This window comes from Gallus gallus, chromosome 17, assembly GCF_016699485.2.
Source record: "Gallus gallus isolate bGalGal1 chromosome 17, bGalGal1.mat.broiler.GRCg7b, whole genome shotgun sequence".
NCBI classification, from domain to species: Eukaryota; Metazoa; Chordata; class Aves; order Galliformes; family Phasianidae; genus Gallus; species Gallus gallus.
Window position 1 is genome coordinate 2,527,079 of NC_052548.1, and position 26,817 is coordinate 2,553,895.

At 52.3% G+C, this 26,817-nt stretch overlaps 3 protein-coding genes and 1 long non-coding RNA gene across 8 annotated transcripts in view; 2 read left to right on the forward strand and 2 right to left on the reverse strand.

Annotated features, from left to right (window-relative positions):
- The window catches only part of DDR1 (discoidin domain receptor tyrosine kinase 1), a 51,455-nt gene extending 38,883 nt beyond the window's left edge, over nt 1-12,572 (forward strand). For 3 of the 4 annotated variants that reach the window (XM_015279512.4, XM_015279513.3, NM_001012800.2), the window contains exons 11-17: nt 81-276; nt 1,481-1,725; nt 4,373-4,494; nt 4,866-5,063; nt 7,660-7,894; nt 9,263-9,412; nt 10,573-12,572. In XM_015279512.4, coding sequence (XP_015134998.1) covers nt 81-276; nt 1,481-1,725; nt 4,373-4,494; nt 4,866-5,063; nt 7,660-7,894; nt 9,263-9,412; nt 10,573-10,713 — 1,287 coding nt within the window. In that variant the 3' untranslated portion in view covers nt 10,714-12,572. Of the gene's footprint in view, nt 1-80; nt 277-1,480; nt 1,726-4,372; nt 4,495-4,865; nt 5,064-7,659; nt 7,895-9,262; nt 9,413-10,246; nt 10,285-10,572 lie in introns of all 4 variants that reach the window. The other variant, XM_040649091.2, reaches the window with a different exon arrangement.
- On the reverse strand, nt 10,919-19,202 carry LOC121107056. Of its 2 annotated transcripts, XR_005840430.2 has the most exons (4): nt 17,008-19,202; nt 16,781-16,902; nt 12,590-16,031; nt 10,919-11,380 (listed from the first exon to the last, which is right to left on the reverse strand). It is a non-coding gene; the product is annotated as an uncharacterized LOC121107056 (long non-coding RNA). The 2 variants fall into 2 exon arrangements; XR_005840429.2 differs by having other exon boundaries at nt 12,590-16,902.
- FAM166A (family with sequence similarity 166 member A) lies at nt 12,872-21,570 on the forward strand. The gene is made up of 7 exons (XM_001234502.7): nt 12,872-12,953; nt 14,360-14,553; nt 16,259-16,533; nt 17,164-17,260; nt 17,450-17,544; nt 18,978-19,095; nt 20,285-21,570. Exons 1-7 carry the CDS (start codon nt 12,898-12,900, stop codon nt 20,371-20,373), a joined length of 924 nt encoding a protein of 307 aa, XP_001234503.3. The 5' UTR covers nt 12,872-12,897; the 3' UTR covers nt 20,374-21,570.
- TUBB4B (tubulin beta 4B class IVb) lies at nt 20,364-22,462 on the reverse strand. The gene is made up of 4 exons (NM_001080860.3): nt 22,352-22,462; nt 22,153-22,261; nt 21,966-22,076; nt 20,364-21,569 (listed from the first exon to the last, which is right to left on the reverse strand). Exons 1-4 carry the CDS (start codon nt 22,406-22,408, stop codon nt 20,509-20,511), a joined length of 1,338 nt encoding a protein of 445 aa, NP_001074329.2. The 5' UTR covers nt 22,409-22,462; the 3' UTR covers nt 20,364-20,508.
- Between the last annotated feature and the right edge of the window lie 4,355 nt (nt 22,463-26,817).

The following is a 26,817-nucleotide window of genomic DNA, read 5'->3' on the forward strand; positions in this document are numbered from 1 at the left end:
ACTCGAAATTGCTGCAGTTGCAGCCAGTACATTACTCAAAAACTGAACACCACCTCAGCAGCTTTCTCTTCTTCCTGAAGGCCCCACGCCGAATCCTGGAGGAGGATGCCACAGTTCGCCTCTCCTTCTACAGCTACACCATTGCCAACAACCAGACCCAGATCCACCAGTCAAATCCCACCTACGAACGTGCTTTTCCACTGGATTTGGAATATCACCAGCCAACCACGCTGCTCCACAAGCTTCCAGAGCTATCCCAAAGTGCAGAGGATTCGGGTAAGGGAGTCATCAGACTCCAGAAGTTAGGCATTTGTTCTTTGATTATTTCCCTCACATTTTTAAGATATGTCTGAGTAGCCTTCTTTGATACGGTGCAGTACTAGAAAGGCAGAATTTTGAAGCTCAGGAGTTTTTAGTTGGTAACGTTGGCAGATGGAGCACCAGCCCCCACTGAAGGGTGGTGGCCTTTTATTGTTCCCTTTAAAGATTGTTTATGTGTTAGCCAGGTCATCTTTTTAGGAGCTGGTTTTGGCAATCACAGCAGCAAGTCATCGTGTCTCATCAGCCCCTTGGCCATGGAGTCGCTGCCTGCAGCACTCCCACGCTGTCCAGACTGCCTGGGGGAGGAGGAGGAGAAGGCCTTTAGCACGTCTTCCTGCAGCATGGGCTCTTTGAGACTTCATTAGAAAAAGCAGAGGCAAACGCAGCAGAGGGTTGTCAGTGGTGTGCTGGCTTCCAGCCCCTGGGGAGCTTTTGGATGTGCACAGAAGGGAACGTTTCCCAGAGGCTTTTGTACTCAGTGACAGCGCTGCTGTTCAGTGAATGGAAGGGCAGTGCTGCGTTCCTCAAGCAACGACTTGCTGAGGTCCAGCATTATGCTATGCTGGGAGCTTGATTTGGACTGAGTCAGGATGCGAATCTGAAGCAGAACACATGTTCTATGTAATAACTGACCATACAGGGAGTTGTTTATAAAGAGTTATTGCATGGTATTTATGTGAATAAGCTGTAAGAGATAAGGAAGCGTGATAACAGAGTGCAGAGAAAATGGAGGCCCCAATCTCCAGAGAGGAATATAGAGCAAGTCTGATGTTGCAGGCAACATTTCCTGTCGTCACGTAAAAGGAACAGATCAACTTTAGGATGAATCAGAAACAGGTAACCACTTCAGGCTTGTGCTTCCATGTCTGGGCAAGAATTTTTGCTCTCCCAGCTGGATAGAGCAGGGAGCTGATGAACACAAATTCACTTGTAACTCACAACTGTTTGTTGTGGAACTTGCAGAAGTGCAGTTTGTTCTGGTTTAAGCCCTGGTTAAAACAAAGCAGCCTTCCATCTAGGTTGGTACATTGGTATGAGTTTAACGTGCATGCAGCTAAGCTGGATTGCCAGGGGTTTGCAGGATTCAGGAGTGGAATCCAGCCATCCTGGCTTTAAGGGAGTGAGAGTCTGACTTAACCTCTCTTTGCTTTCTCCCCAGTGTGCAGTGGGGACTACGCTGAGCCGGACCTGACCAAGTCCACCCCTCACCAAGGCTTTCAGAACAGTGTTCCTCACTATGCTGAAACAGATATTGTCCACCTCCAAGGCGTGACGGGCAACAACATGTATGCAGTCCCAGCCCTCACAGTGGATTCCCTTACCAAGAAGGACATCTCTGTAGGTGAATTCCCACGGCAGCAGCTACGACTCAAGGAGAAGCTGGGAGAAGGACAGTTTGGGGAGGTACAGCCATTCTCTTCCATGTTTTCTCTAGCAGAAAGGAGATATTTGGCACAATGCTCTCTGACATGACGTTGTCCATGGGGAATGGGAGACCTGCATAACAGTGTATTACTTAATACGTGCCTTTGCTGTTGGTTTGGGCTGAAAGGGACCTTAAAGATCATCTAGTTCCAAACCCCTGCCATGGAAAGGGACACTTTCCTCTAGACCAGGGTGCTGTGATACTGTAATGTCCTTTAGGATAGCCTGCGGAGAGCCCTGTTGTGTCCCTGCGAGGCTGCAGCCTGGTGCCACACAGGAGTCTTTCATAGCAGGCAGACTTTGCCTGCCGTCTGTGTCCTTGTTTATGACCCTGTAGGAAAGGCCTGGCAGTGTGAGTTCAAGACTGCTTCATGCCCTTCCACAGAGATCTCAGACATGTGGTGGCTGTCCCACACCTGTAGGCATGTGACTGAAAACTGTCACTGACTCCAGCTAAGGCAGACTCACTCTGGGTGTAAACAGAGTCCTTACACGAGCAGGTGTTGGTTCTGATGGGCTCTGCATGCTGGCCCTGGCCAAGGCAGACACTGCCCAGGCTTTGTGGTGCCCTCACATATTTTCTGGCGTCGCTTCTTGCTCAAGCCCCAGTTTGCCTCGGAAGCCCGAGGCAGCATGATGCACACATGTGTCATCTGCCAAGCACTCTCTTTGTTCCTTGGGCTCCTTTTGAGCTCTGAATGTTTCTGGCTTTTTCTTCTCTCCCTGCTTTGGTTCCATACTGAACCAGGTTTTCCCCTTGCTTTGTCCTGCTCTCCACCTGTGTCTCTGTGCTCCCCAGCTTTTCCCCACTCACAGTCTTAAGAATTCTGTTTGCACAGCCCTTTACTGACCTCTTCTTCATCTGTGTTGTGCCCATGCTTTTGATTCCTCCCTGTGACACCTTCCCTTTAGCCTCCTTCCCTGGGAGGCTTCAGCCTTCCTCTCTGTCCCCCTCACTTCTGTCTGGGTCACTCATTGTATTGGAAAGGTGCTGGCATCCTCAATCTCTTCACCTGGCTGTCAGCACAGCCACTGCTGTGCGTGGGTCCTGCCCTGTCCTGGCTTGCACTCCAAAAATGTGAGGTTTTTCCTCACTCTTTTGATTCTGTTTTCTCCTCCCTACTGATTCCTTTCCTTTAAGTAACTGTTAAAGCTTTCTCCTCCTCCTTTCTGTTGTTGAACAGCAGCAGCCAGGTTCTCCATCCCCTTTTCCTTGGAGATTTATTCATGGCCTGTTTCTTTCCTGACATCACAGGCTCTTCCCCTCAGTTCTGCAAATGTGCTGCATCACAGCTCTTCTTTCTCTCCATCTCACCAACCTAGTCTTACCAAACTGCTCACCACTGTAAGCTCTGCTCTGCTGTTCTGGCTTACAGTGCAGTTTTGCTTCTGGCAGCATGGCTCATTCATGCATTTTTCACTCCACCCAGAGCCTCTGTAACTCCCAAGCCGTTTATTTCTGTTCCTAACCATCAGCTTTCTGGAAACAGTGACACACTTACCTGCACTTTCAATACAGGCCCTTGGTACCATGGCTCCTTTTTCTTACTGCTGGCTCTTATGTCTGGTCTCTGCTTGATGCTGTTGCTGGACTTCCAGAATTTGATGACAATGAATCTCACAGCTGTCCTTTGACCACAGCACATTTCACTCTCCGTGTAACTGCAGCAGCCTCTTTGCACTTCTGTTTCTGATTTGTAGGTTTGTCCATTTTCTGTGCTGTTTCCATTTTCTATTCACTGTGCTTCTTGCATAAGTTCTTGGTGCATTCTTCTTATAAAATGAATTTCCCATTACTGCTGCAAGCACATCCAGTCTGCTCCCTTCCTCCAGTCCTTTTGCTTATCCTGCTCACTCACATTTTCTACTTTGTTCACTCCAGCAGTGTTTGTCCAGTTCTCCTCTTGAATGTGCATTCTGAGAAATCCTTCAGCAAGTGTTTTATTGCACCCTTTCCTCCACGCCTTTTTGATTTCTCTACAACCCTGGCAGTATTTTCATGTAGTTATTCATTTATTTATCTGAACAAACTTTGAATTCAGTGCTTCCCTCATAGCATTCACCTCTGGTTACACTTAGAGGTGGTGTGTTCATACCACAACGCACATGCACTCCTCCCTTTTTTTCTGGCATTAAAGGACTTTGGAGAGTTGTCTGTGATTTCTGGATGCTCCTCAGTTCAGAGGTCAGGCTGCAGGACAATTCTCTACGTGTTGTGCATAAGCTATACATACCAAATGTGCTACAGCCTGCAGTGTTTGTGTACACATGCAGCCCAAGGCAGACAACCCCAGGCACAGGGGCGTTCCTGAGCATCTCTAGTGCTTGCTAGGCAGATTGACTCCCACTTAGTTATGCACTGCACCAACAATCTACATCTGTGGAGTAAACTGGGAGCCCATTAGTCTACAATCCATGTCTGTGTTATGGGCTTTGTGGTGTAGGTCCAGAATCTTGGGCCAACCCATGGGCTGTTTGTCACCAGAACAATGTCACTTCTATTAGATCATTCAGTTGGTCGTTCTGCCAGTGGTGACCAAACTGATGTAACCTCAGTGTAAGATCGTTTTCCTCATGTTTTCTGCTTGTGCACTCCCATAGTTGCCCTTAACTTTCTGCCCTGCAGGTGCACCTTTGTGAAGCTGATGGCCTGCTGGAGTTCCTGGGGGTCCCTTCCACAGAATTCACTCACCAGCCAGTTCTCGTAGCAGTGAAGATGCTGAGATCAGATGTCAACAAAACAGCCAGGTAAGCACATCCACAGTGCCAGCCACCTCAGAAGGAAAGCAAATAGTCCCCAAGCAACAGTTTCATGTGGGTTAACCCTATTGACCTCTGTAAGAGAGGGGTCTCAGTGCGTGCTTTGTGTCTGTGTAAGGAACGGGATGCAAGCAAAGAGCTGAAGGTGGGAAGAAACATAATGTCAAACTGAAATGCTGTATTAATTCCCTTTTTTGGGGAAGGGGTGGATGCTGCACGCAAGGCCAGAACCATCTTTCAAACTCACTGTGTGCAGATGTGTAAATGCCTCTGGTCAAGGATTTCCTTACCTGCTGTTCATGTTTTCCTTAGACAAAGGAATAGGTTAGGATTCAAACCTCTGTTTTCTGTTTTACAAGAAATGATTTCCTGAAAGAGATCAAGATTATGTCACGGCTGAAGAACCCAAATATCATCCGGCTTCTGGGGGTGTGTGTGCAGGATGACCCGCTGTGCATGATTACAGAATACATGGAAAACGGAGACCTCAATCAGTTCCTATCGCAGAGGGAGATCTACAGCAAATTTGCAATTTCAAACAACATTCCCTGTGTCAGGTGAGAGGAGCTGCCCATACTTAGGCTGAATCAGCAACACAGAGCTACCAGCTGCTTCTGTGCCTTCCAGCCTGGCCGTTGCCCCAGCACAAACTGTAGGCACTGATTCCACTTTGCGCAGGATGCTGTTCTTGAGGCCTGCAGAGATCTCTGTTCCCATGAAGTGTCCCTGAGTGTGGGCTCTTCTGGTCACAGTGGCCATCTTACGTTAATGAGGTTGCATCAAGCATTTCATTCAGTAGCAAACCTGTTGCATTGCAGATGGGGTTTTGGGATGAAGTCAGGAATTTCCCCTAGGCTTTCAGGATGTTTCGTACATTCTCTGGATGCCTGAAAAATACTACCTAAGGAGAGCTGAATGTGGAGCTTCGTTAAGGAAAAACTTCATCAGGCAAAGAAGAAAAACAGTGCTCTGGCAGAGAAGATAGTTTTCTGTCTGCAGGGACACTTATCTCCCTCCTCTGTGGAAGGATTGACATGAGGACACCTCTGCTACTGCACAAATCCTTTCCTTGGGGACAGGAGTTGTATGTAGGGCTAACGTGCGCTCTGCTTGGAAATGGAGCCCTCTGAGCAGAGCTCCCTGCATTGCTCAGCCTTGGGCATTTTCACCCACAAAAGAATGGATTTATTTACAGTTAAGGGCAAGGCAGTTAGAGCAAGTTCTGTGTGCAGACTGAAGAGGAGGTGGTCGTGTCTGCAGGACCTAGAAGACAGCAGCTCTGTTGCTGCCAGCAGCTGGCAGCAGTCATTGCTCCTGTTGTGGGATCACATCAGGATGTGCTGTAAGATGGCCTTGGTCCGAGCAGACACACTGCAGCTCTCTTCAGTCTCCTGTCCATTCCACATATTTGAAACAGTTTTTGCCTTTAGAGCTGGGGCTGTTTTTTCAGGCCATAGCCTCAAACAATCCTTCTCCTGCTCACCTCTCACCTGACTTTAACACCAGCATTCAGTGTTCTTCCCTGCTTTCCATTACTTGGCCTTTCCCATAAGATTTTCTTCCTCTTCCAGCTGATCCTTCAGCCACTCCTTTTGTCCCTTTCAGCCTGGCAGTTTCGTGCTGAAGGAAGCCTGTGTGACTGGCTCAGATGTCTGTCTCCATAGGAGCTGGTTACTGATAGTGAAATGAATCCCACTGCCAAAGAGTGCATCTTGTCTCTCTGCCAGTTCCTGTGGGTGTCTGATTGACACAGCAAGGTCCAGCTGTCCCTACAGCTTTTTTTGTGTTTGAGAGGCATCTCCCTGCTGTCTGGCTGTTTAACAAATCACGAAGATGAGGGAGAAGTCTCCCATTCCTCTCCTCCCTATGCAGTGCTGCATGCACCATGCACTGCAGAGCTTGCTGCGCAGGGGGGCAGGGAGCCAGCAGATTGCTGCAGACAGCACCTGCCAGAATGCAGGTGGGTGGGGGACTGGGTGTCTTGAATTGAAAGAGGAGCAGCCCCAAGCACCAGGCACCCGACTGGGGGGAAGGGAGAAGGCAGGACTGGGAGTCTCTGCCTGCCCCGAAGCAGAAAGGCAGCAGCCAGCTGGGTGATGTACACATGGGTAGATGAGTTCCTTCTCTGGGTACACAGTGGGTCCTCCCAGATCAGGAGAAGCATTGAGCTGACAGTGGGATGGGGTCAGCTGTCACCTGGCTGAGCCGTGGTGCTGACCATGGTGGCAGGGAAGGGGTGGCAGCCCCTCCTCAGGACAGAAGGGCTGCCTGCCAGCTCTGCAGCAGTGGCTTAGCTATGGACAGGGAGATCAGATATATTGTCGTGAGTCGTGCTGTTATCATTCAGATAATATGACAACAGATGACATTTAAGATTCCTTCAGACTCAGATGATTCTATGGTAATGCTTTCCTCACTTCCACCAGAGCACAAAGAGAAGTAAGGCCTTTTTTTCCTGAGCTTTAGAAGAGAAATATTAATTGTGAGCAGCTTTAGATTTGTTTTGACATATGCTTGTTTACTGGAAGTGTTTGAGCGTGCACAGTGAGAAACAGCTGAGCATCACAAATGTTGGGGTGTGAAGAATTCTCAAAGTCAGATGGTCCAAATTGTGTCTGTGTATCACGTGGCGTTGTTCGTGCGGTCTTCATTTTGGTAACGGGGAAATTGAAATGATAACAAGATGCCTTGGTTGACATTGTTGGTAATATTAAACATGAGCTGTCTTTAATGTTTCACGTGCTCATGTTAACATGTGATAGCAACGGATTGAAATGCTGATCTGAGCACTTCTTAAGACATGAAATTCTGAGATTGTGCAGCTTAATTTCCATTGGCACTCTGAGAATTTGGTGCTGTGCTGCATAAACTCTTTGAAACTCTTGATATGAGTGGTTGGTGTTAAATGTCTAAGGGGTGTCCAGTTCATACAGCCATGGATTTCAGGGACAGCTCAGGAGCTCAGTGTAGCCTGGCAGGTTGGGCTGTTAGTGCCCTGGAATGGGACAGTTCAGTTTCACTGGTGTGGCAAAAAACCAAATGACAGCTGCCCATAGTACATCCAGTGCAAGGCCAAGCAGGAGGAAATGCCAGGGAAGAACTGAGTGTGAGGAGCTGCATTGATTTCCTGTATTTTGCCATCTTCTATTGCAGCTACTCTAACCTGCTCTACATGGCCACCCAGATTGCCTCTGGAATGAAGTATTTAGCATCTCTGAACTTTGTGCACAGAGATCTGGCAACTCGGAACTGCCTGGTGGGCAACAACTACACCATCAAGATCGCAGACTTCGGCATGAGCAGGAATCTGTACAGCGGGGATTACTACCGCATCCAGGGCAGGGCGGTGCTGCCCATCCGTTGGATGGCCTGGGAAAGCATCCTCCTGGTAGGCACTGTCTGAAACCATCCCATCTCCCTCCCTCTGGTTCTCAGTGTGCCCCTGAATTAGTGATGTGTACTTAATGGCAGTCCTTAGAGCTGCGGATGGCCCGGTGGGATGTCTGTTAGGTTATGTTGGGCTGGGAAAGAAGGGTGTCCTTGCAAATACAGCACTTAGGCTCCAGGTAATCTGTGCTGTTCTGTTCCTGGCATTCAGGATTCCTGCTGGAATCACAAGCAAGTTGCTGTTCTGTGCTGCTTCCCCAGCTGTGAAGCCAGAGGGGCAATGAAATCAGATGAGCCTCTGCTGCTGAGTCTGGGCTTGAGGTTGGGCGTTGGTTTTGTGTGTAAGGGTCCTGCTGGCTGCCTTCAGGACACTGTTCAACAGCCTGAACACATCCATTCCAGAGGCAGTTCCTCAATGATCAATCAGCCCAATCTCTTTCTCAGGCTAGTTCACACTGGCTTAACCCTAATCATGCAGTTACACTTTCTTACAACACTCCCTCTGAGTACATAGGAGAATTGTAGTTATGGCTGCCATAAAGGCCGATGGCCCCGAGCTTTTCTAAGTTTACCTTCTCCTCCTGGCTACTGCTCCATCTAAACTGTGACTTACAGTCACATCCCTCCTTCCTTCTCTGAGTATCTTCCAAACATTTGCAGGCTGCTGGGTTTGCTGGCTAAGCCTGGGCAATCCTGGCTGCTTGCTAACAAAGCTGCCCTCCAGCCCTGATTGTTGTCTGTGATTTTGTGAGTAGTCTTTTGGCTTCTTTTTACTTCTTCAGAAACATATTGTTCCAAACAAATCCAGTTTGGGCACTTTTTATTTTTTTTAAAGACAGAAAACAGGGACAGGGAGCAGACTGTCACCAACTCATACATGTGCAAAGACCAGAATTATCCCAGCCTCAGAGCCAGCTCTGGCTCTGCTTTCACCCCTGGGGCTTTGCTTCCTGTTCAGAGGCTTTTCTGTGCTGCAGTGCCGTGTTTTGGGTGGAGGTGGGCAGCAGCTGTCACCCCCTGCCCAGCACACAGCATTTTGCTACAGCTGGAGGCGAATGCAGGCATCCCAGGAGAAATGGCAGTTCCCAGCTTTCTCTGAGCCTTGCTCCCCGTTTCAAGAGGTTTGTCCAGTGAGAGCTTCACCTCCCTAAAGCTGTCCTGGGAGTCCACAGAGATGTGCTGTTCTTGCCCTGCAAAGCAGCAGTGTTGTGCTTCAGCCCCTCTGTGCATTGCTGAGAGCACGTGGGCTGCTCTGCTGTCTGTGGAGTGTTTTCCCAGGTATGAATCCTTGTGATCGGAGAGAACAGATTGAAATAGTTTTTTGCCAAATGAGTGCTGTGTGCAAACCAGGTTTACTTTCTGTTCACAGGGCAAGTTCACCACGGCCAGCGATGTCTGGGCGTTTGGGGTCACCCTCTGGGAGATGTTCATACTGTGCAAGGAGCAGCCTTACAGCCTCCTCTCAGATGAGCAAGTCATCGAGAACACAGGGGAGTTCTTCCGGAGCCAGGGCAGGCAGGTAAGAAAGCAAATGTGACCTCTGCTTTCTTCTCCTGTCCCTGTCACAGCCCGGTGGATCTCCCAGGGCCTTCCTGCTGCTCTCACATCATCTGCAGAAATTCTTGCACTTCTATTACACATCTTTTCAAGCGTGTCCCACCCCTCCTGCCCTTTGTGCAGCTCATGGGACTGCCTTTCCCCTCCAGTCCCACTGGAAGAGCCTCCTGCCCTGCCCAGTGCCTGATGTCATGAGCCACTCGTGTTGCAGGCTGCCTTTGATGCCCTGACCTCCTTAGCTTTTCTGAGCTGCCCTGCACAACTCCTTTGCTCTCCGACTTTGTCAGATCTTTCTTCCATTTGTGTTTCTTCTGAAAGACAAAGAGCACTTACTGAGGTGGGGAGGGAGGAACTGTTAGTGCCCGGGGGTTAGAATACTCCCCGTATCTCCATCCATGCTGAGCTCTAAGTGCTGAAGGGCTTCTCTATGTCATTATCCTCTGGTTCCAGGCAGTACTGTACAGCCCACTGCTGCTACCTTTGTATCCTTCAATAGATAGATCAGTGATCATGCTAAATAGAGCATGGCAAATGAGCACCTCCAAGGGTGGCTGTGCCCCAGCAGAGTGGATGGACAGTTGCTTGTTCTCTCAGAACTCACACTGAGTACCAAAAGTTGAGGGGTTAAAGTGGGGTACAATAATGCAGGGTTTTATTCATTGTCTCCCAGATATAAATGGCTCAGTGGAGAGTCTGAAAGGTCACTGTATTGAAGTGGAGGAAAGATGATAAATAAATCTGCCAACCTGTACTTTAGATAAGCTCTAAAAGGTGTTTTTTCTTCTCTGCTAACAAGCTGTCACGATGCTTAGAAAGCCTCATGGGTTGTCTACGGTGAGTGAAAGTGTTTGGATTTCATTGTGGTGTGTTGGTTTGTGTTCTGTGTCCGACTGATCCTCCTGAAGCATTTGTGCAGCCCAGTGAGCAGCTCATGGCACGAGTTGGCAGTGCTGTGCAGAGCCACGCCACTGCTGGATTCACCTTGAATGGATCTCCAACATTGCATGACTGCTGTCTTGTGAAGCCCTGGGCTGAAGCTGTCCCATGGCCTTAACTTAGCCAAGGTTCCATTCTGTTAAGGAACCAACACTGAGCTCCCTCTGTGTTTTTTATTTTTTTCAGATCTATCTGTCCCAGACTCCTCTGTGTCCTAACCCCGTGTTTGACCTGATGCTGAAATGTTGGAGCAGGGACATAAAGGACCGTCCCACTTTTGACATGATTCACCACTTCCTGCTAGAACAAATGGAATCAAACATTTGACTCCTGCAAAAGAGACAGACTGCTGGGAACAGAGTGACCGCGTGTCCCCGCGGGGGGCAGCCTGGGCACCCCGCTCTGCTCCCTTGACTGTTCCGTACTTAAATGGAGACGTCCATGGCAGCTGCTGGTTCTATTGGCCATGGGCTGACACACGCAGGACCAGAGGATCTCGTTTGCTTGAAAAATCATCTCCTCTTCTGAATCATTTCCTGGGAATACTGTGAGGGGTTTATTCGGCACCCGTACGCCTTTGGGAAACATGAACGCATCCCGCCTCGCTGGGCACGTGGAGCTCTCCTGGTTGGGATGGGAGCTGCCGGAGAGCCACGATCCAAGGACAGATTCTAGAAGTAAAGACTTCAGTCTCCTCGAACTATTCCATTCAATCAGATGGAAGTCTTGTGCACATTAGCAGGTGTTTCTGTAGGCTCGTGCTGCAGACAGTTTGTGTAGTGAGAAACTATGGGCTGACAGAGCTAGGAAACGTTTAGGGACCTGAGGACTGACAGAGCTGGATTAGCAACCCTTTGGGAGCGACGCTATCAGGGTCTGCAGAGGATGCTGGTAGAGGAGTCCAAGAGCATGTTCTTTTTTCCTGTGGTTGTTAAGCACTGCTTTTGTTACATATGTGCGTTTTGGTTTTTTTTTCCCCACACTGGATTTTTTTCTAGAAAAAAAAACAATTAAAAAAATGAATGTTAAAGGTCGTAGGGAGGTCACTGTGATCTCCTGACCTGCAGATTAAGGCTAGGGTAGGGAGTTTGTATTGAAAAGTAGCTGATACTGTACTACTGTCACTATGTAGATTCATTAGCCTAATGAACTTGTAGCCACAATGGACTGATGTGCAATTAATCCTGTATAAGTACCCATTAATATGAGATCTCTAAGTCGACGCTGTTACACGTGCAGAGGGAACTTAGATTTGGTGAAACCCGATGGCTGAGAGCAGAACCCGCTGTGTCACAGCTCAGGGGGGAGGAAGAGGGGCAGAGCGCCCTCCGGCCCCGCTCCACGTGTGCACACCTGCTGAGAGGTGTCTGACACCGGTGCTTCCTCGCGGCCCCGTGGGGTTGGTGCTGCAGCAGGCGGGCGCCCTGCAGCCCACGGCATGGAGCTGTCTGTCACCTGTGGGGCGCAGACCCCCCAGCTTTGGCTGCTCCCTGCACAGCACACGGCAGCTCCTCGTCGAACTGGGGTTGGTTTGGGGCTGCTTCTCCAGCGCTTCGTTCTCTGGAGGATGTCGCAGGGCTGCGAGGGGTTGCAGGACTCCGCTCGTTTCTACACTAAATCTGCTGTGGATTTGTCAGGTGCCTGGGGGACACTGCTGCCCCCTCCGTAGTTGTTTATCCAGATCTTAAGGACCAATCTGAGCATTTCATAAACTGGGAGAAGGTGGAAGTTCAGCACTTTGAAAAACGGCATCCGCTCTGGTGTGAATTTCCAGTGAGGATCATGAGGATAATCCCCACCTTGGCCAGAGGAAACGTGTGCTGCGCTGCCAGCCCTGCAAGGGCGCTGCTGCACGGGGAGTGCCAGAGAGCTGCTGCTAAGAGGGTGGCTGCGGCTGTTGGACTGAAAGGGCAACCTGCACCCCGAGCACTGGGAGCCGGCGTGGCTGCGTGCACAGCGCTGTGCTGCTGGCTGGCAGGGCTCACATCGCTCTTATCCCGGAGCGTTTCCATCCCACCCCAGAAAATGCAGGACTGCAGCTGTGTGTGATGTCTGTTTCTGAGTTCCGAGGTTCTGGAATGCTGTACCGCCGCCTGGGCCGTGTCCTTCTGTAACATCAGTTCCTCCACTGACGCACTGACATACGGAGTTTCTCTCGCATCAATAAATCCTAACGATAACCTTGACAAAAGTGAATTTTTACCTTTACTTTTTAACTTAGGGCAGATGCAGTGGTCTGAGTGCTGGTGAGCGTACGTCTGCGCCCGGGGTTGGAAGGAGCAGAGCGGTGCCGTGCAGCTGCTGCATGCCGAGGTCACGGATGGGACGGGGCTGTCTGGATGCAGGCACGGGGACGTGGAGCAGCTGGTGCTGCTGCCCGGTGCTGTGCTGCAGTGAGTGGTGTTCTCATTAAACCAGAAGGACCCAAAGAGCAGCAGTGCATGCAACATCACAGAGGTTTCCCAGGTAACTGCTGAGTGCCCCCATCCCACCCCCGAGCACTGCCGGGCCATGGCAGCCCCCGGGCAGAGCCCACTCTTCCCTCCCCACCCGCACCACATCCCTGGGTAAGTGCTGGGCTTCACCCACAAAGTCGGTTCATTTCCAACGCAAATAGCTCAGGTTGGGATAAAACAGTGAATTCTGTGATTTCTGATTGTTGTTCTTTTTAAAGGCACTCTTAAACGTGCCACATAACGAAGGGATGTGGCTCGGGGGGGGGACACGGATTGGGGGGACAGGCAGTGCCTTGCAGCAGGCTGTAATTAAAGGCAGTGCTGTAGGGCGTTGAGGGGAACTTCAGAACTGCTTTCGTCACTTCAAAACAAGGAGAGGAAATTTCTGGCGCTGCTCTCCGGGATTTGGGCTCAGAACTGAAATAATTCTTGCATCGAGGTATCTGAAAATCTCCTTTGAGTGAATGTTTGTGTGAACGCAACGCATCGCCAGGGAGCTGCTGGGTCTGTGCTGGTGGCTGAGGGTGGGGGGATCTCAGTGGTACACAGCTGAGCCTTCTGAAGGGCTTTTGCAGTGCTCTCTGATTGATGGCATGGAAGCTGCTGCAGCGGTGGCGATGACTCAAAGATGCTTGAAGGCATTGGGAAGTCAAACCCAACAATAGGAATTCAGGGGAGGGCTCCGTGCATGGAGAAGTGCTCCCATCCTGGGCATTGGCTCTGCCCGTCCTGTCCTGTCCCGTCCCATCCCTGCAGCCCTGGACTGGGGCCAGCGCTGCTCCATGACCAGGGATGGAGGCGGCTGCTCAGGGATGGGTTTTTAGAACAATGGCTGCAATGGTGACCTGCAGAACCGAGCGATTGCTCTGGTTTCTTAAGGAGAATGCCAGCCGCACAAAGCAGCTCAGCCTGCAGAGTGCTGATCCCTCCCCAGAGCACCGCGGCTCACATCAGCCGTGCTGTGATTCACTTTGTGGCAGATCTGTTCTCTGTAAGCCCAGACCTGAGCTCCTCAGATTGCCTTGCTTTTCATTGCTCATAAACAGAATCCTTTCTCAGCCCTGCCATTACTTTGTTCACGATCAGAGCTCCAATGCCCGGCCTGTAATTATTCGGGCTACGTCATCTGCTCAGATTTATCATCCTGCACTGCTTCCTGGTGTTGCAAGAAGTATTGGAAGCCAATGGGAAGAGGCCACCGAGCTCCTCCAGCTCCAGTGAAGGTCCTGCAGGCACTGCAGGAGAGCTGCCAGGTGTAACGCATGGCTCTGCTGTTGAAAGCAGTTGGGATGGAAGGTGCTCACTCATCGCCTTCTGATCCTTGTGCATCATCTGCCTTTATCCCCAGATAGGCATACAGTGGGATTGTTGATGGGGTGGTTGTGTCTCTGTGCTATCACAGGTCCTTCTCCAGTTCTTGGGTTTCAGGGACACCGGGAGATCCCTGGGCTCAACTTCCCCTCACTCTGCCCCATGCACAGCTCCACATGGGCTCCATGTCTCTGTTCCCTTTCCAGCTATGAGGGCTTCCTCCCTCAGTACAACTACCAGTTTGGAGAGACCTATGGCAAAACCACGTACCGCCTGCTGACGGACCCACACATCCGGAGGAGCCCTCGCTCTGTGCTGGCACCGCTGTGCAAGCCGAGGTTCATTGAGGACTTCAGCGGGACGCAGCACGGCCTGCAGCCCTTCCTCCCTGCACACCCAGGTGAGCAGAGCCCAGAGTTGTGTGGGTTTGGTCACCAGTGAGGTCTGTGCCACCCGCAGTGGGCTCCTGGGGGCTGTTGTTGGTACAGCTCCACATCGTGTGGGAGCTCAGAGCTCAGGGCAAAGCCTCAGCCAGTGAGTGCATGTTGGCACCTGGTGGGGTGCAAAGTTAGACCCCAGGTTGTCTTTGTTGGAATGGAGATAAATGGCCTCAAGTTGCTCCAAGGGAGGTTCAGGTTGGGTATTAGGAAGCATTTATTCTTCAAAAGAGTGATAATGCATTGGCACAGCTGCCCAGGGAGTGGTGGATTCACCGTCCCTGGAGGTGTTCAAGAACTCTGGAGATGTGGCACTGAGGGACCTTTACCTGCTGGCAATTTGTGTCTCGTAGCTTCCTGCAAACTTATGCTCCTCCCAGCCGTGTTCTGCAGGACTGGGACTCCACCAGGCAGTGTTGTTCCCAGGCTTTGTTCCTGGACGTTTCCATTTGCATTTCCTTGGACTGAGTGGTTTGAAGGGACCAAACGAACCAGTCGACCTGGTTGATGTCTGTCATTAGTCTTTGCCATTGTTCTCATCCCTCCCAACCCCACCACTGTCTGCAGCTGGGAGCTCAGCCTCCTGCTCGCTGGTGGCGTGCTGGGAACACAGCCACGAGAAGCACCGCATGCCTCCGTTCCTCAAACCTCCACTGCAAGCTTTGCTCAGCACTGCCTGCCTTCCTTAGGCACAACGTTACGCACAGCTGTGGTCAGAGAGCCCCCAGCAGTGCTGCAAACGTGGCCTCCAGCAAGCTCAGCACCCAAAGGGTTGGCATCTTCGGTAAAGCCTTGTTGGTGGGAACAAAGGACGTTGTTGGTTCCCACCCATTGAGTCCCGTGTTGAGTTTTTCCTGGAATGCTGTTGGGGATGTGGTTGTGCCGGGGCTCAGGGTGGCCATGCAGGCACTGCTGAAGGGATATGGATATGGATAGGGATATGGATGTGGCACAGGCTGGTCAGGAGTTGCTTGGAGGCTCCTTGTGTACAAAGGGGTTTCATTTTTGGCAACCCTGCCCACGGCAGAGGGTTGGAACTGGATGATCTTTGAGGTCTCTTCCAACCCAAGCTGTTCTGAGACTCATTTTCCTGTCAGTGCAATAACTGGTTTGCCAGCTGAAGAAGAAAAGCAGAGATGCAGTACTTCCAATAGAAATGCAGGAAACATGAAGGTTATCTCGCTTGAAAACTGGCACGTTGGGTTGGAAAATCAGTTTAATCAAGGATTCTGTTATCCTGGACAGCAGCTGATAGTGCCGTTGTACAGAGTTCATGTACCCTATAACGTTATGTACGACATGTGTCATTTATCACATCACTGTGGGCAGATTACAAACCTAAATGCCAGCCGACAGCCCCATACCTGTGCAGAAGGGCAAATCCTGTGGGCAGTGCTGGTAGCAGCGCGGATGCCGTGGAAAAGGCGGTGGTGGCTGCGGGCTGAAAGGAATGACTTGGAGAACAGAAATGGGAAGGGTTTGGTTTGTTTAAAAACAAAGGAATGAATGGGACGCAGTGAGTTCTCCCATGAGGAAGAGCTGCTGTTCTCCATGAGCGCCTGGCGCTGAGTGCTCTGGGTCTGCGCTCCCGTCCCAGGGAGCAGGAGGGGGCTGAGGGCACAGTGCTGGCCGTGCCACGTCCCATCCCGTCCTGCTGCTTCCCTGCAGGGTTCTTCCCCTATGACAGAGCCGGAGCTCTGACCAACTTCCCTGAAGCGGAGTTTGGGCCGAAGCCGCCCGCACCGGGGCCGGCAGAGCCCAATCTGACGCACACGGAGCCCCAGCATGGCCACGGCGGCTCAGGGCTGAGTGGGTGCCCACCCAGTGCGGCCTGGGACCCATCGGGGCCACCGCAGGGACAGGAGTGGCGGCTGCCCCCAATCCCTGAGGCCTGTGGGCATGGCACGTGGCACAGGGCTGGCGCAGCTGCAGGAACCAGGCAGGTGAGGCCTCGGGTGGGAGGTGTGAGGGGATGGGGATGGGGATGGGGGGGGACAGGGGCTCAGGGCCACCCCAACGCTATGGCTGAGAGTGGCATCCCAGGGCTCCGGCAGCTGCAGCCATCCCAGGGCCTGCTGGGGCACAGCCGTTCCCTAAAATGTTGATGAGTACCAACGTTGCAGGGATGTTTTCAGGATCAGCAAACACAGCTCTTCACCAGGAGGGTGTTGTGATGGGTTCCCAGCTCACCTGGGTTTCCCAGTGGATCCCTCTTAGAAGCATTGGGATTTGACTTCATCTCTCCGGGACGGTGCTTTGGTCGCCCCATTTCTGCTGAAGCCAGCGCTGATGGCTCAGGGCTGTGCTAATCCCTGAAAGGCCGAGATCAGAGATTAGAGATCTGACGTAGGGAGCCAAAGCTGCTGAGAAGGGCCAGCGCTGCTCCCACGTGCAGCCCTTCGCCCTGCAGGTCTCACCCATTCATTTGGCCTTAGAAATTCTGGAGCAGCTCTTTGGAGCACCAGGAGGACACCGCAGCAATGGCGGTTGGGACGAACGGGTTCTGGCGGTGATGGAGGTGGAGGGGAGCAGGTTTTACCAGCCACGTCTGACATTTCTGCTTTCATTTTGAGCCTGTGAGAGCTGAAGGTGTGACGCTGCCAGCAGCCGAGGATTGGCGGCTCCCCAGGCTGGATGTGCCCAGAGTGATCCAGCAGAAGGTCATCCCAGGTAGAGGGGGAGGATGGGGAGAAACAAAAGGGCCTTTGGAATAAATCTCACCTCTGACATCCAATTCAGATGGGTGGATTTGAAGGAAGTTTTTCCTTCCTGTGCTCTGCCAGGATGTTGTATTTATCGCAGCGGCTCTTGCTCTGCTGGCTGAGCCTTACACAGCGTGTGTTCCATCTCCATCCATAGGGTACACTGGATTCATACCGCGCTTCAGGTGGGCCATGGGCACTAATTACCTGCAGGGCGTGAAGGAAGCCATGGCTGAATTTGACAGGCAGCAGGTAGGGCGCACACAGGGCTGGCTGCAGCCACGTAACCTCTCAGCTGCACCCCCAGCAGCGGTTTTGTTTGCAGCAGAATTGGGGGTATCAGTGCAAGCCAAAAAAACCAGCACTGGGTTAACGTGCTGCAAAAAATGAGCAATTAAATCCTGTAACTTCATTTCCTTGGGACACCGAGGGAGGGTAAATGAGTTCATAAAAGGATTAAGGTTCACGGGAGGCTGTTAAAAACGTAGCTGTGGGTGCAGGACGCCCTTATGCAATGCATCCTTTGCACTGCGGTGGTGGTGGTGGTTTGTTCCTTTACTACCATTGCTCGTCTCTAAAAGGTGGACAACGGATTGAGGAGAAATATCCATGCTGTAAAGCTCCCGTTCCATCTTCTCGCTGTAGCACTCCTCTGTATCACACCATATAATCCTCCTACGTGAGAAACGAGCTCCCTCCCACCGTGCTTAACAGATTCCTCTGTGCTGCTGCACTGGATGTGGCCACAGCCCACTGTGCTGCTCGCCAGCTCTGCCTCTTGCTCATGAGGAAACCCCTGTTTGGGGGACGGATGCTGCTCCCCATTGCAGGACCAGCAGCACAAAGGCCTGCTGAGGTTACTGCTGGTGCTGGAAGGAGGAGCTGAAGGGATGAGGAGAAAAAAAAAAAAAAAAGAAATCACACCAAATTTCTGTCTAAGATGGCTTCAGCCTTCGAGCCTCTAATCTGCTGCCCTGGATCTCGGTTGCCCTAGGTTACGTGCTGAGATGCGCCGCGGATCATTTCTTGCTGGCTGCATCGGGCAGAACAGTGCAATCCTCTCGCTTCAGTGCAGCTTTGGGAGGGCAGCAGGAGGCTGCAGCACTGCGTGGGGCTCCGTGGGCCCCTTCCCCCCCCCCCCCCGCCCAGGGCCGCGTAGCATCAGTGGGACCCCTGGGGGGGGGGGTTCTGCCACACAGCTCCCGCTCTGTGTGACCTCACAGCAGGTGACAGAGGCCGATTTACACTCTCCCTTCAGCTCACGCATCCTAAGCCTTCCTCTTCCTCCCAGGCTGGGAATTAGGTGTTAATCACCACCAAGGAAAAGCGGAGCCTGGGACGGGGGTGACAGCAAACAGACGTGCAGAGTCACGGCTCGAGGTGCCCACTGCAGCAGTGGGTCTCAGTACATCACCGTACATCACCGTTCTGAGCACAACACGGCCGGGCTTTGGGGCCGGCGCCAAATGCAGAGCTGCAGTGTGAAGTCTGCGGGGCCGCTGCCAGATCCCATAAAGGCAGAACTTCGGGGTGGGGAGGGGTGGCTGAATCTCCCAGGGAAGTGTAGCTTAGAAATAGTAGAAAATGGAACTGTGAGTTTGAGTGCTGCCTTTAATAAGGACTCGAAGGGCACAGCTTTGTAGCAGCGTGTTTTACAACCAACGGTGCTATTGATCCTTTTCCAGTTGCTGGAGAGGAACCCAATTTACAGCTTTGGCAAGAGATTTCCCCAGACTTACTGGCCTAGCAGCAGCATCTACACCAGCGCTGGACTGATCCCAGCCTATACAGGCTTCGTCCCACGTAAGTTCATCAGCTGAGCAAAAATGAAAGTCACCAGCACTGATTAATGACCGTCATTACGTAGTGCTGCTGGTAGCTGCAGTGTCAGAGCAGAGGCAGCTTCTGAAGCGTTGAGGGGGGGGGGGGGGGGGGGGGGGAAGGAAATGCATTCCGGGTTGCTCAGTGCTGGGGAGCTGGGCTAGCTGACCTTTCAAGGTCCCTTCCAGCCCTATGGGTTCTGTGGTTCTGCTCAGCCGTGTGCTTCACCCTCTGCCAAAAGCCCCCAGCACTCAGCACAGCTCCCCAGGGGAGGTCTGGCAGGGGAACGCGTGAGCTTCAGGGTAAAGAAAAGGAGAAAAACAGAGCAGAAACCAGCAGCCTAAAAGCAGGGACAAAAATCACTGCTGGAGGTGTCACCTCATGCTTTAAAAATCTCCTCCATCTTTTCACCTACGGAATTGGGCTGCTGGGTAGGTTTGAAATCGGCCACCTGCTTCTCTGTGCACATCTCACTGCTCAGGGCCATTTCAGCTACTGCTCTCAGGCTGGAAGGAAAAGCCTTAAGACAGAAAACCCCCAAACCAATTACAACCATTTCCTTATTGAGAAAGCAGCCCATCTACCTCCTGCCCAGCTATCCTGGGACAGAACGTAAGAAATCCGCCATGCTCTTTGCTGCACTGCTGGAGCTTTCGTGCAACTCTTCTGCAGCCGCAGCACAGCTGCCACGAGCTGCAACGCCCCAGCCAGCTCTGCACTGCTGCATGGGTGCAGCCCGGGCGAGGGCAGCGTTCCTCCCTCCAGAACCACCCACCTGCATCTGAAAGGCAAATCGCTGGCACCATCCGACCGCCCTGGCAGACACTGAGCTGCAGCTTTCAGCCGCCCGCGCTTCCATTCTTTTCTGAGCTGCTCAGCTCTCCGAGGCTGAAGCCTGACCCAGCACCAGTAATAGGAGTCCGTGTTGCAGGTACCTAAATTTAGATGCGGCTTAGAGCTGAATTTCATCCTCCACGTTGAGGGTATTCCCCTCCATCAGTACATCCAGTTATAAAGCGACTCCACCATTCATTCTTCAACTCCCCACCCAGTGGGACTGCTGCTGTATCCCACCACCACAACTGGTGCCCACCATCAGACGGTGAGGGGAAGCGTGGCGGCCGTGCCCAGGGCTGCTGCTCACGCCACATCCCGGCTTTCTCTTTTCCAGACCTCCGCCACACCTACGCGCTTACATTTGGAAACAGCACCCGCAAGGCTTACCACATGGAACAAAGGAGACGAGCCTGTGCACTGTGAAAAATGCTTTAATGGTGCCTGTACAGCATTGGAAGTGACTTGAAGACAAGGAGAAGGAACACAACGCAGAGAGAAGTTTTGAATGAAAGTTCATACAGCTTTAAACAAAATTTACAGGTGTCATCTGCATAGCTCTTACTCTGCCTCCTCCTCAGCCTCTTCCTCAAACTCCCCCTCCTCCTCAGCAGTAGCGTCCTGGTACTGCTGATACTCAGACACCAGGTCGTTCATGTTGCTCTCAGCCTCTGTGAATTCCATCTCGTCCATGCCCTCGCCTGTGTACCAGTGCAGGAAAGCCTTGCGGCGGAACATAGCCGTGAACTGCTCTGAAATGCGTTTGAACAGCTCCTGGATGGCTGTGCTGTTACCAATGAACGTGGCAGACATTTTCAGGCCACGAGGTGGAATGTCACAGACCGCTGTTTTAACGTTATTGGGGATCCATTCCACAAAGTAACTGCTGTTTTTGTTCTGCACGTTCAGCATTTGCTCGTCTACCTCTTTCATGGACATACGGCCTCTGAAAACAGCAGCTACGGTCAGGTAGCGGCCGTGCCGCGGGTCGCACGCAGCCATCATGTTTTTGGCATCAAACATCTGCTGCGTGAGCTCCGGGACGGTCAGAGCGCGGTACTGCTGGCTGCCACGGCTCGTCAGGGGGGCAAAGCCAGGCATGAAAAAGTGCAGGCGGGGGAAGGGAACCATATTCACCGCCAGCTTCCGCAGGTCGGCATTAAGCTGGCCTGGGAAACGCAGGCAGGTGGTGACACCGCTCATGGTGGCTGACACTAAATGGTTCAGATCACCGTATGTTGGCGTAGTTAACTTCAGTGTTCTGAAGCATATGTCATACAGAGCTTCGTTATCAATACAGTAGGTTTCATCCGTGTTCTCCACGAGCTGGTGCACCGACAGCGTGGCGTTGTAGGGCTCTACTACAGTGTCTGAGACTTTGGGGGAGGGCACAACGCTGAAGGTGTTCATAATCCGGTCTGGGTACTCTTCGCGAATTTTGCTGATGAGCAGAGTGCCCATGCCAGAGCCGGTGCCACCCCCCAGCGAGTGAGTGAGCTGAAAGCCCTGCAGGCAATCACAGCTTTCTGCCTCCTTTCTCACAACATCTAATACGGAATCAACTAATTCAGCACCTTCAGTATAGTGGCCCTTTGCCCAGTTGTTTCCTGCTCCGCTCTGACCTGGAAGAGAGCCATTTTCGGATTACATTACGGTCACCGCTTCCCGCTCGCAAGCGGAGCTGAAGAGCATCGGGCTCCGGAGAGCCCCCACAGAAGCCTCCATTTCATCGGCTGCGGTCGCGCAGCAGCACCTCCGCAATGACTCGGCACGGCTCGGCGGAAAGCGCCCTCGCCCAGCCGCACCCCGACCCTTCTCCTCCTCCCGCCGTCCCCGAGGCGGTAACGGCAGCCCCACGGACGGGGCTCTCCGGTGCCGCCCCCCGCGACCCCACGCCGGGATTAAACCCCTCCCGGGGCGCGCGGGGCGGGGAAGCCCGCAGTGCGGCCCGGCCCGGCCCTGCCCACCCCGCGCCGGTTACGCGGCAGCCCGGCTCCCTCCCCCGCTCGCTCACTCACCAAATACGAAGTTGTCCGGCCTGAATATTTGGCCGAAGGGCCCCGAGCGCACCGAGTCCATGGTGCCGGGCTCCAGGTCCACCAGCACGGCGCGGGGCACGTACTTGCCGCCTGCAACACAGGGAGAGGCCGTGAGCGCGGGGCGGGGCGGGGGGGGGGGGGGCGAGGGGGCCGCGCGGGGCCGTACCTGTGGCCTCATTGTAGTACACGTTGATGCGCTCCAGCTGCAGGTCGCTGTCTCCGTGGTAGGTGCCCGTCGGGTCGATGCCGTGCTCGTCGCTGATCACCTCCCAGAACTGCCGGAGAAAACCCCGTCAGCGCCGGCGTGCTCGGTCCCCGCCGGCCGCGCCCCTGCCCACGCACTGCCCCCGCCCCGCCGCCCGCACCTTGGCCCCGATCTGGTTGCCGCACTGCCCGGCCTGCAGGTGCACGATCTCCCTCATGATGGCTTCGGCACAGCGACCACCCAGCCAATGCCACTCTTCCCCTTAACTGACGGCGTTAGGCGACCGCCAGGTCTTATATAGCAGCGGAATGCGCGCGCAGCCTTCTTCTCCCCGCCCAGGCGGCCATCTGCGGCAGCGCATTGGGTACTCGTAACGAGGCTCAAAAAATACGGAGCTCTGATTGGTCCGGGCGCTGCCACTCATATACGGGTTTCTGTTGGCTCCGCCTATTTGTCTGTTGATTTTACTGTCAGGCAACCGTGACTCACACGCGCCCGCCCTACTTGCTCAGGGCGCTCCTCATTGGCTGAATTGAATGATTGATGTCGAGCGTGATTGGCTGCGGGCTTCAGGGATGAGCTAACGTCATTTGATTGGACGAAAACGAAGTGTCCTAGTAACCGTCGCAATGACTCCGCAGCAGGCTCGGGGCGGTGGCCGGTGCGGCCGCGTATTCCCGAAGCCGTGTGCGCATTTTGCGCAGCGTGGGCGGCAGCTCCGCCTCGCAGCCGGAGCTGCCGGGGAGAGGTTCTGTGGGAACTTCGCCGTGCCGCTGTGCCGCTCCCCCCGAGGCCCTCGGCACCCCCTGCCTCTCCTCCCGCCCCACATAAAGGGTCTCCTTCACCCGCCGCCTCTTCCGGCCCGGGGTGCCGCAGCAGCGCTGTGGGGGCAGGGAGCCGCTCTGCGCATGCGCGGGCTGCAGCGCCTTTCTAGCACTTTCTGGCGCGCAGCCGCCTGAGGCGGCGGGGCCGCGCGGCCGTTATCATGGCAACGGCGCCTCACGCCGGGCGTCGGTTAGGCCCCGGGCGCAGCGCTGGGAGTGTCCGTTGCGCTCTCCCTCACCGCCCTGCCCGCTGTTGCCATTGCCTTCAGGTGCGTGGTGGCTGCGGCCTGCTGGCAAGGGTTGGTGCCAAGGCAGGGCCAAGTATTTGGCAATGCCCTGTTATGTTCTCTGTGCAGTGTACGTCGTGTGCACAAATGGGTGTACGGAGCAGGCCGGTGCAGCACTGCGTGGCTTTCCCTGGGTTGGAGCTGGAGTGGCGGCTGGCTCCTCTCCTGGGGCACGGGGCAGAGCTGTGCAGGGCGACGCCTTCATCCTGAGCTCCTGCTGCTCCAGCCCTGTCATTAGGCAGCCCAGCATCCCCAGCTGAATCAATACCTCCTGGCTTACCTTTGCCCTGTCTCGTCCTGCAGCGCTGTCACTGCCCGGCTTCATTTGCACATTCTTGCACGGGCTGTTCATCTGTTGGTCGTGGCTTCCACAGGGCCTGCTGTGGCTGCTGTTTTAGCAGGGCCTTTTTATGATTACACACATTCATTAGGGTGCCAGTGAGGACTATAGGTCCTAACGCTTCTTGTTCCATAATGGAGCTAGAACTTGAAAGCAGCTCCTAATTGGGTTCCCCAAGCCCTGCCGGTTGCAAAGTGTTGCCTTGATGTGGGGGTGGACTGAGGCGAAAGCAGCAGATGACCTCAATTCTCTGTACACAAACAGAACACGCAGGGCTGGCACTTTGTGTGCTGTTCAGGCACTCGTGTAAGGCACAGCCACATTATGACTTGTATCTCTATCAGGATCTGTGCTTGGATAACAATAACCCAACTGTTTCTGAGACAGGATCAGGTGAGGAGGTAAGCAGGAGACGAAGAACATCACGAAGATTTTTGCAGGAGATAAAATAGCCTCTGGTCGTTGGCTTAATACAAGGGTGTGGGTAAATGACATTTTTGGCATATAAACAACACGTACCCACAGAAATGCTGGAAAGAGCCCAGGAGCACTTGGAGCGGCCCCAGAGGCACCTGGACAACCCTGGAGAGCCTGGAAGAGCCTCAGAGCATCTGGAAGAATCTGAAAGCTGCCCCGGCGGCCCCCAGAGGCCCTGGGAGAGCCCTGTGCAGAGCACAGAGGTGCCCGGACAGGACTAGGAAGACGCACATCCTGCTCGTCCTCCACGTTCTGAGCCTGAAGGTAGGAGGCTTATGCAGTTCACTGCAAGATAGCTGAGTAATGCAAAGGCTTTAGGGTCCAGATTTACCCCACACGATTATAGGCATGACGTTGACTTAAATTGCTAACTCTGGGCTGTATTCATGCCAGAGTCAGTGGAAGGGGTTGGCTCAGCCCACTCCAGCTCTGAAGGGCACTTTGGCTACACCCTTCTCTTGCACATAAAGGTACATTAGGTAACAAAATCCAAAATGTCTCTATCTTATACAGGTATCAAAGGCAGCTGGGATCAATCTGGACCAGACTTGCTCAAGATTTCATGCAGCTGTGCAATAATCAGTAAAGACAGCTTTTCCTCTAGGATGTCATGTCATATCTTCAGAGTAAGATAAAAAATGAATACTGCCTTCTTTCAGATTAAAAAGATAGAAGGGAGTTTAATCTTGCCTGTGTTTTGCTGCTTGCGGTGTTCTGCTGTCTAGGAAAGTATATTCAGCACAAATTAAATTATCATCAAGGCCTGCTCAGAACAGCATTAGCAAGCTTCTGTGCTAATAAAGCACAGAAAACTGCATAAAAGCAGACTGGGGGAGCCACTGCAGGGCTGGGAGGAGGTTTGCTGGTACACATGCTGCTGTATTTCCTGCAGATAGAGGGTGTTTTTTTTTCAGTCAGAAGGCAGAGGGCTGTGCATTAGTGGCAAAGGTCTATTTCCTCCCTTCATTAGAAATTACGAGCCTCTGTAGCCTGTGCTTCTGCCAGCTTACGCTTGTGGTTCAGCCCTCTCTGCCTTCAGTGTTTGGGAAGCTGTTCAGCAATGCGTAGAGTGAGAAATGGTTGCCACCCCCAGCATTCATGATGGCAGCCAAGAAGTGGAATTACTCTGCACAGTTAAGACTTTGGATACCCATCCCCAGCATGCAAGCAGGATCACACCCAGTAGAGAAGGTGATAATACCCCATGGGGTGGCTACAATTTTGCTCCTGTGATTGAGTCTTTGGAGGTTTCCCTGGGAGATTCAGCCACCTGAACATCCATGGCTTAGGAAGCGTTTCACGTTGTTCATGCAACATTTATTTTTGCTATTTATATTCCACTCAGCCAGTACTTCTGTACCTAGCTACGTGCAGATCCACAGGAAATGACAATTCTATTTTAAATACTTTTGCATTTTTTAACTCAAAGTAGAATGCCATTTTTTTCTAAGCTGTCTCTGAGAAGGAACACAGCCAAGCTGCCAGGAATCTCTATGGAGCACTGCTGGAGCTGCAGACCATTTTAGCCCTGTGACTTCTAATGCTCTGGCAGCCCAGCAATTACTGCTACCAGAAGGTGAGCTGGCAAGTAGCGAGGCTGCTTTCTGCCAGAACCTTGTCTCACATGAAGCGTTCCTTCAAAGGCAAACCAACTGCACTAAGCTGACAATTCTGCAAGTCCTGGGAGAAAGAAAACGCCATTTCTATGGCCCTGCATGAACAAAATGATAAAGTGCACTCCTAAATGTTCTTGGTTTAGTGGACGGTCTGCACAGAGGAGCTGCTTCAGATCCCCAAGGCAGGGAAGTAGGAACACTGGAAAGTAATAGGAATAGCATGGAAAGGAACAGTTTGGCCAACGGGGGGAGAAATATGTCTCCCACATTGTGTCTTTTATTGAAGACATCTGGTTTTACTGAGATTTATTTCTTTGGAAGCTCTCATCAAAACTTGCTGCAAGTGACAAGCAAGGAGACTTCATCTCATTTAGATGCTTCCCATCAGTTAAGTTTGCTGTCTGAATTAATGGCTAAAACAGGGATGCTAAAAAACAGTAGAGGCCACTATTGCCAGGCCAAAGTCTTGGGTTTAATCCAGAGGAAGACATAGCAGTGAAGTTAAAACTAAGCTGAAGGTTGCATTTCTATTTTTTTAACTCTATTTTAGTTTTTTTTTTTTTAATTTTTATTGTTAATGTTTTTATGAACCATCTTTACTGCTTTCAGCATAGAAGCAAATTTTACTGTGAATACATTTGGTTTGAGAGGAATACCTCGAAAAAAAAGTAATGAGTTTTTGAGCACTGCCTTCCCCTTTTACAGAACCACTGTTGTTTGTCTGCTATGGGGGGTGTAATTCTTGATTCTTTACCAGCAAGGCAGCAGTTTGTGTCTCTGAAATAGTGTCCTTGTCTGAACTGAGCCCAGGATCTGGAGTGGGGCTGGTGGGAACACAAACAAATCATGGAACTAGTTCTGCTTAAATAGGTACAAATGTGAAGCTCAGAGAGGGACGCTGCAGAATGAATGTGGGTGAAAGCCTGCTTCTCAAACTGCAAAGCTGTCAGTGGTGTCATTCCAGGTTTATGGTATAACCCAAGTATGGCATGGCTATGAGCACACCTGGTCATTCCAGTCCTTCTGATTTTTCAGAAGAATAAACAGTAATGGATAAACAGTACTTTATTTTCTATAAATTA

Bases quoted from the DNA above. Each gene is read 5' to 3' on its own strand.
- FAM166A (XM_001234502.7), top strand. From the start codon at position 12,898: ATGGCAGCCCCCGGGCAGAGCCCACTCTTCCCTCCCCACCCGCACCAC. The intron at 12,954-14,359 runs GTAAGTGCTGGG...TTCCCTTTCCAG, and splicing joins CACCCGCACCACATCCCTGG to CTATGAGGGCTTCCTCCCTC. The intron at 19,096-20,284 runs GTAAGTTCATCA...TCTCTTTTCCAG, and splicing joins CTATACAGGCTTCGTCCCAC to ACCTCCGCCACACCTACGCG.
- TUBB4B (NM_001080860.3), bottom strand. From the start codon at position 22,408: ATGAGGGAGATCGTGCACCTGCAGGCCGGGCAGTGCGGCAACCAGATC. The intron at 22,262-22,351 runs GTGCGGGCGGCG...TTTCTCCGGCAG, and splicing joins GCAACCAGATCGGGGCCAAG to TTCTGGGAGGTGATCAGCGA. The intron at 21,570-21,965 runs GTGAGTGAGCGA...GCTCTCTTCCAG, and splicing joins GCCGGACAACTTCGTATTTG to GTCAGAGCGGAGCAGGAAAC.